Source organism: Ostrinia furnacalis, unplaced genomic scaffold (assembly GCF_004193835.3).
Source record: "Ostrinia furnacalis isolate ACB-3 unplaced genomic scaffold, ASM419383v2 OfSCF7368, whole genome shotgun sequence".
Taxonomy (NCBI): Eukaryota; Metazoa; Arthropoda; class Insecta; order Lepidoptera; family Crambidae; genus Ostrinia; species Ostrinia furnacalis.
The window spans coordinates 699,489-707,572 of NW_021137607.1; the positions used below are offsets into that span (position 1 = coordinate 699,489).

At 33.3% G+C, this 8,084-nt stretch overlaps 2 protein-coding genes across 2 annotated transcripts; one reads left to right on the forward strand and one right to left on the reverse strand.

Annotated features, from left to right (window-relative positions):
• The first annotated feature begins 1,526 nt into the window (after positions 1-1,526).
• Positions 1,527-6,365, forward strand: LOC114364289 (transmembrane protein 127). Its single transcript, XM_028320391.1, has 4 exons — positions 1,527-1,730; positions 2,529-2,777; positions 3,155-3,454; positions 4,260-6,365. The coding sequence occupies exons 1-4, from the start codon at positions 1,706-1,708 to the stop codon at positions 4,538-4,540; spliced, it is 855 nt and encodes a 284-aa protein (XP_028176192.1). The 5' UTR covers positions 1,527-1,705; the 3' UTR covers positions 4,541-6,365.
• Positions 6,366-6,788: 423 nt separating this feature from the next.
• LOC114364290 (nuclear receptor-binding factor 2) lies at positions 6,789-7,805 on the reverse strand. The gene is made up of 2 exons (XM_028320392.1): positions 7,685-7,805; positions 6,789-7,609 (listed from the first exon to the last, which is right to left on the reverse strand). The coding sequence occupies exons 1-2, from the start codon at positions 7,706-7,708 to the stop codon at positions 6,857-6,859; spliced, it is 777 nt and encodes a 258-aa protein (XP_028176193.1). The 5' UTR covers positions 7,709-7,805; the 3' UTR covers positions 6,789-6,856.
• Between the last annotated feature and the right edge of the window lie 279 nt (positions 7,806-8,084).

An 8,084-nucleotide genomic window follows, 5' to 3' on the forward strand; every position in this document is an offset into this window, starting at 1 on the left:
TATCAAATGCAATTGAGGCGCCTCTATGCCAGGGTTTTTATGTTCCTGGTCAGGCTATATCAGGATTCAGGATTACGGGCTAATTTGATATTTTCATAAATTAACGAAAAAATATTATTATAGGTAACCTGATTTAAATAAATTAAATAAAACCATCAATCGAGCTAGTAGATTTATTTTATTATTCATCAATAATCAAATTCAGAACTTGAATATTCAACTTCTTGTACTTCTTTCCCAATCCCATAAAATTCAACACTTAGAAAGTGACAAAATTTTTAAAATAGGTAGTTGAAACAAACCACAGCTAATTTTCATAGTGGACTGTATAGTTCCAAAATATAGTTCCAAAATACTGGACTGTCCTGTCGATGACATTGACAGTGGGGCGCCACCGTCAATACCAGATCGCTGGTTCAGATTTTTGCCATGTTGGAAACCATATAGTTGAACGATGGTAGCGCCCCCCTGTCATTGAGTTTGGTGGGACAGTTCAGCGTGGGTCATCTATACTGAACTGTCCTATGCATGACATTGACAGCGGGGCGCCACCGTCAATACCGGATCACTGGTTCCGATTTTTGCCATGTTGGAAACCATATAGTTGACCGATGGTAGCGCCCCCCTGTCATTGAGTTTGGTGGGACAGTTCAGCTTGGGTCATCTATACTATACGATAAACATGTCAGTCAATTTGACAACCTTTGTCGGAAACATTATTCAATGAAAATATTGGCGGAACCCTTAGTATTTCTCTTCGAAAAATACTTTAACACATTGTGAACCACTTTTCTTTCACGACTATAAAATAGTCGTGAAAGAAAAGTGGTTTTATTAATTTTAACAATTTAATTCATAAAACCAATTGCGCACATTTAAAATAAAGTTTGTTTACACTTTGACAGCAATAGACTGACATGCAAGGTGACATGTCAATGAAGTTTTCAGTTACTGTTGCCATTATAGATGACCCACGCTGAACTGTCCCACCAAACTCAATGACAGGGGGGCGCTACCATCGTTCAACTATATGGTTTCCAACATGGCAAAAATCTGAACCAGCGATCCGGTATTGACGGTGGCGCCCCACTGTCAATGTCATCGACAGGACAGTCCAGTATTTTGGAACTATAAAAGAAATTAGTACCATTAGTTTTCCGCAACATGGCGAGGGTTTTTATGTTCCTGGTCAGGCTATAATAGCTTTCATCATGTCAGCCATAGGACGTCCACTGCTGAACATAGGCCTCCCCTAATGCTTTCCACGTTGATCGATTGGTAGCGGCCTGCATCCAGCGCTTCCCTGCTACCTTTACGATGTCGTTGGACGTCCCGGACGGACGACGAACTTAATAGCTTTAACAAAATAATTTTGGCAAATCATCACTGCATTTAATGAAACGTATAGTTCACACGTTATCCGTAGCGGCGCTAGTGATAGCGGTTAGAGTAGGCGAAAAATATATTATAGCGCGAGTGCGAGTGAAATAGATAATTTTCATGTGACACCACATGTCAACAATAGTACAAAGCCGTCAAAATCGTCAAATTAAATTTGACGTTTGTTTGCTAAAATAAAATTGTTGTGGTGTGTGGATGATACGTTTTTGCGTTGCGACCAAAAGTTTTGTTTTGTTGCTTTAACTTAGTTCATAGTGATTAAGTTCTTAAGTATATTTTTGATTTCAATGAACATCTGATCATAATGGGCTGCCTAACTTGGATCAGAGGTAAGACATCCTCCTACTTGTTAATGTCAAATCGTCAATAATAGGGAAACAGCGAATTAGTGTTACATAGTATGGAAGTTTTGCATTACAAAAGCAATTAAAAAGAACTATTTGTGTACGTCTTCCAATTGTAAATATTTTCAAAGCAGCAAACTATGTTAGTTAAGGTAATTCAGTAGGTACCTACTTAGTAACATTGGTGACCTTAGTTCTTCTCTAAACCTACTACATATACAGCTATATTCCGTGGATGTGTTGAAACCTATGGCGCAGTCCTAGTACCCTCAATTGCCTAGAACATAGTATTAATAGTACATTAACTAATGTATTCTTAAACCAAATGACCCCCCCTGAAGATACCCTATACATGTAACTACTTAGCATCATGCTATCTTTGATCAAAGATTTAAGTAAATTGAACTTAGTGCCATGATATAATACTAGCCTATTAGGCAAGATTATTTGCCATTACCATGGTTTAATAACATTAAGCTAGACCTTGTCTATGCCATTAGCTAATTATTGAAATACCTATTAAGTATACCTTGATTACAAACTATGGAATGTTAAAGTTAGGCAACTGATTGATAATGTAAATGTACTACCTACTACTATTTAGGATCAAATCAAAATATGTAACTTAAAAATATTTCCCAGATTAATCTCAAAACCTTTGGGCTCTGTTGAAATGAATATCCTAAGTTATTTTAATCTTTGGATAAGATTATGTAAGGAAAAAGAAATAGAAGAAAGTAATTAATTATGAGTTACCTATATTAATGTATGTATTTGTTTCAGGTTTCAAAATATCCTTTCCCTTTAAAGACAAAGAACTCAATAAAATAGCTGCTTTCTTCAATGTGGCAACATTTATTCTGACTTGTGCTGCTCTAGTGCAGCCTAGTTGGTTCAGGATCAAGGGCTTACACTGTTCTCAGAGTTTGTCCCTTGTTCAGTTCTTCACATTTGACGATGATGATGATGAAGATGATGATATAAGCATTCACCAAAGCTCTATATTTGATCCAATGAAAAATGATTTCAATGGTAAGTGCTATTCAATACACTTCTCAACATGAAAATTTTGAACTATTATGTTGCTATTTTTACTATAAAATTATGACTCCACGGGAACGTTGGGAGGGTAAATATCTTAATTACCATTATAAAAAGTTTTGTTGTAAAATACGGTGGAGTGATAATCTTATATGAAAATTTTGTTGAAATATTTATTAATTTATTTAGATATATTTAGGAATAGGGAAACATTAATGATATTTTATACATTCAAGCTAGTTTGCATAAATTGAACACTTTTCTTGGAATTTGTATTTGTAATTTGTAAAAACGAAAAAGCTTTTCAAGAATGGGCTTTAGCATACTGTAACTTGCATAATTCAGATGAAATGTATTTACAATTTCAGGTTTGCCTCCGTGCAGTACACCAGAGATAATCACTTTAATGAGAATACTAATTTTACTCTGTTTTATGGTGCTACTTTGCTCTTTTGTTGGCATTGTTATTAACATCACAAGTTTGGAAATCAGAGCCATAAAGACTCTGCGGAGAAACGCAGTCCCTAGCATTATGTGTGTCTTCTGGGTCATCGCAATAGTAGGAGTGTGCTACTACACAACCGTTGTGTTAGGGAATGAAAACAACACGGATCATAATACAATACAAGTGGATTATGAATATGGCTTTTATACCATAACTGGAGCAGGTCAGTAAAATACGCTTTTTATGCGCCTTTTTCCTGTGATGCGAATTTTTGTATGTTTTCCCTTATACGCACGCACATTGCGAATAGGAAATATATGTATGAAACAATGAAATGCGGGTCCACATACGGACCAAATGCGACGCGTTCCGAAATCCACATCACAGGAAAAAAGCACTTTTATTGAATAGTAATATTTAAACAAATAAAAATTTCTTATGATTATAACTATACTCAACATCAAATAAACCGCACCTTCCGCGACGCGAACTTTAACGATTTTCTTCTGACACAATCATGGTGCCCCAATAATATTGGTGTTATTTGAAAGCCCAATAAATATCCTTAAAGAAAAACACATTTAATTTCTTAATAAATGATTAACATATACCATAAATGTGACTTGAAAAAATACCTCACTTTGGGCCCACCTATGGGCTCAATTAGACCAATTTTTATGGTTATAAAACCAAATAATGATCTCACGTGTCCTCTTTAACAGATGGATAGCGATTAATCCCAACTTAACAGTTTTATAGCCATAAAAGTTGGCTCTAGCGTAACTACCTATTTTTTGAAGAAGTGACTCTGGATCCTTCTAAAGACACATTTTTGGGGTAAAAACCTTTCCTTTAATGAAATGAAGGTTAGAACTAGGCTTTCAAATGGTGCCAATATTGGTGGGAAGTGGGGAAGCATACGTTTGAAAATGCTTGTCGCGGGAGGTGCGATTTATTTGATGTCGAGTGTATATTAATTATATTCCCTTTCCTTCCAATATTATTAACATAAAATATAATTTTTTCAGGAACATTAGCTCTGTTAGCATCGGCTGCAAATCTGTGGGGTGCTCCTTTGTCAAACGATGAAGATGTCCTAACACGAAACCTTATGGAAGACTGGGACGGTTTAGATGCCCACACCGTTGGCCCCACCCCTGCAGTCCCGACTCTTCCCCCTTACACCCCCAACGCAGATTATATACCTACAATTCATACAAACTACGCCCCACCTACTTTAGGGACACAACAATACTTCCCTTTTGATGATCTATCAGTGTTACCACCACCACCCCCATATACGCCATGAAACTTTTTCTACTCACTCTCAACATTTTGAAATCATACTTTCTATATTTAACGATCTCCTTATCATTTTCTTAATTTTAATTTTGTGATGGTAGCCATGGGGATTGTAATGTTGTAGGCTAACATGGTTGAGATTGTTGTTTGTTCTCTTGAATCATTTTCACTAAATTAACACTAATCCTAAGTGTCTTCTGCCCACTTAAAAATATCTTGCTATAAATCATTATTTGTCTCTGAGGTATGTTTGACCAGGCAAAATAACTGGGTGGTGCATGGTATTGATATTTTATGTATGTAGTTAAACCCTTGGGCTAGTTTCAAGTCATGCATTGACTGTAAACTGGAAATTAGCCACTAACTAAAAGTTAGCTAACATAATAATATAGTAGTTAACATAATACGAAATAGCCAAATATACTTGTTAAAAGAAACCTAACAGTAGAAAATTGTGAGTCTTGATAAAATCGAAATAATTTGTTCTATGTATATTGTGGTTGTGAGATGATTACATTAATGACAACTGTTCACTTTGTGATTTGCCATTTTAGTGCCTAATCGTATCGTGTTTCTCATGATGCTTAAACATTTACTATAAAATTTGTTTCGACTAATATAATTGTCTAGATTGGATTCATTATTTGAAATAGAATTTGGGTCAGAAAATCAACCCTTGAATATGTACAGGAGTACCTAAAGGTAAACATAATTACCCTTAGGTAATGTTGTAAATAATGTAGAGTGATAATGCCTAAATAAATGATTAAAGCATCACATTAAGACTTCAAGTATACAATGTTATTCTACTTCAAATAATTGGACCCATCAAGACTGTAATTTGCACCCTAGATTAAGATTTATTTCTGTAGGTAGTTTATACTTATTTATATAAAACTATGCCTTCTCCAAAATGTTCAAAATTTAATGTTATAGCGTAATTATTTTAATTCCAACAGATAGAAAGACGGAAGTTCATCGTTCATTTCCCAATATAACTTAATAGTAAAATATACTTACTGCATTTTATCAATATGTGTATGAAATATAATAAAGTGTGTAGGCAATATAGAAAGAATAATAAACTTTCCAAAAGGTAAAATTTAGAATAATATTAACCAATAACCAAATAACCTGAAAGTAGTTGAACAACAACAGTGTTTAACAACAAAAATAAGTACTTTTATTTGGTAGGGAGGTATGTACTGTCTATTTATCCTTCACCATAAGACAAGTTTTGATTGAATTCAACTTCCTAATGTTATTATAGATCTACTTTAGATTTTATCAAACAGAAGTAAAGCTATAATAATGAGGTGCTATTTATGTATGTATTACATTTCTATTTTAGCTTTTATTTTCCTTTTTTATAATGTTAATAGTATAATAACCTGAAAACCCATCATTATGGGGGATGAATAAAATTGAATCTTAAAATATTTTCCACAGTTGGAATAATTTAGACATTTCCTCCATTATTGTGATAGGTTTTAATTGTAGGTCTTAAGTTTATTTGAGTGTGAATTGTGTTATAAGACTTATGTTTCATTTCATTAATCTTTAATAAAAATGAGCTTTTAGATTACACAATCAAAAGATCTGAGTTTTTCAATAAATGGACGATGACTAAATTGTGTATGTACATTAATATTCTAACAATAATAATAATTAATAGTACTGGTAGCATCTGATTTGATGTAATAGATTCTGATTAAATGATATTCTATGTTACCAAAAATATTACAAGTGTTATTAGTTCTTGTTCGTTAATGTATAGAATTCTTCTAGGTGTAAGAATAGTTATTCCTAGTGATGAACTGGGAAGTTTATTTTTACATGTAAAACAAGAGTAAGATTTTATTTTTGTGTAAGACCAATATGCAATACATATCTATAAATAAATCAGTCTGTTTGTTATTTTCTACAGCATTCCTTTCATCAAAAAATAATAAAATTAATTAATGAAAATTCCTCATGTCTGTATGTGAACTATTCATTTTTAGAATAGAATAGAAATCATTTACATCATTTATTTAGGCTTTACAACGTTTGCATTTGTCACACATACATAATTAAAACATTTATATTATTAAGATTGCATAAATAAGGATCTTGCTATGAAATCATATTTTATTTACATTAATATTAAAATATACATCATGGGAAATCAATAATAAACCAGCACTTATAGCACATCAAAACTGACAGACGAGTGATATAAAAACAAACTAGAGATGCAAAAAATATACAATGTCTATTAAAATTCTTCTATTGTTGCTATAACAGGATTGTACACAGTCATTGTACACAATTGAAATTATAATTAGTCATTTCTTAGTGCATTCAGATCAAAATGAGGCTGTTGGGTAGGCCTGTTGCTAATTGGTTTACTCATTTCAGTAATAACAGGTAACTTCTGGGCTAAATCTACACTATAACCATCTCCCGTTGTGTTTACACTGTTTCTATGGCTTATTTCATATGATGAAGGCAAATTTAAGTATCTAGTTCTTTCTTTTTCTAAATAATTCACCTTTTCTTTCAAAGTTGTATTTTCATCTTTCAGCACTTCTACTTGCAATACCAGTTGTTCCACAAGAGAATGCAGATTTTGGCTCAATGTCTGTAATTCTTCCACAACTGTTTGTGGAGTTTTTTCTTTCTTTCTTCCATCTACAACATCTTTAATGGCCGTGTCTTTTGCTACTGGTTCATTTGCTTTCTTTGTTGACAGCATTTGCAACAGTGAATCTGTTTCATTTATTGTCCTGTATATTGCTACTTGCACTTTAGCATTATCATTAGCTTGTAAATTGTAGAAAGGATCTTTACCTAAATTTTTAATGTTTTCTAAGGCTTTCTTGACTCTAGCATATTGTTCTTTTTTACTCTTGATTAGATCCTTTTGTTTCAGATGGTAGCTGTGTTGAAGTGTGATGGATTCTAAAGCTCCCGAAGAAGTGGTAGACTTCATGGCATCCAAAAGCAATTCAGCCGCATTATGGTGACACTGCATAGCTTCATCGTATCTGTAATTTATTATGTGGGCTTCAGCACGACGATGTTGTTGGTGTGCCTGAAAACCACGTCAAATTATAAACGAGAACATAGGACTTCCTTCAAAGAAGACGCAAAATGTTAACACATTTACCAGATTTAAAGGATGGGATTCCATTGAAAATACTGCAAACAATTAAAATTTCTTCTATGAAAACGAATGTTTTGTTGAAATCAGCTGCGATTGTTTTGCGCAAGAAAGAGAAGAAAAATTATATTATAGCTGTCATAGCTGTCAATGTCAGTCAACTTTTTTATGCTAGAGTTGACCCCGCGATCATAATAATCGTATTATTATCGTACCATGTAAGTCACACGTCTAGTATACGATACGATAAATGAACAATTTTAATTGATCTTTTGCGTTATAAAATCCTTATAATATGGCTTATCCACTATATTTTAAGCTCGTCTGGTAAATTTTTAATTTTAAGACTTTAGACCATTTCTCAAAGTTATTTTAAATTTTCCGATGATGGGCGACCTCTATGACA

Coding starts and splice junctions, on each gene's coding strand:
- LOC114364289 (XM_028320391.1), top strand. CDS start 1,706: ATGGGCTGCCTAACTTGGATCAGAG. Junction 1,731..2,528: donor CTGCCTAACTTGGATCAGAG/GTAAGACATCCT, acceptor TATTTGTTTCAG/GTTTCAAAATATCCTTTCCC. Junction 2,778..3,154: donor AATGAAAAATGATTTCAATG/GTAAGTGCTATT, acceptor TTACAATTTCAG/GTTTGCCTCCGTGCAGTACA.
- LOC114364290 (XM_028320392.1), bottom strand. CDS start 7,708: ATGGAATCCCATCCTTTAAATCTG. Junction 7,610..7,684: donor AATCCCATCCTTTAAATCTG/GTAAATGTGTTA, acceptor CGTGGTTTTCAG/GCACACCAACAACATCGTCG.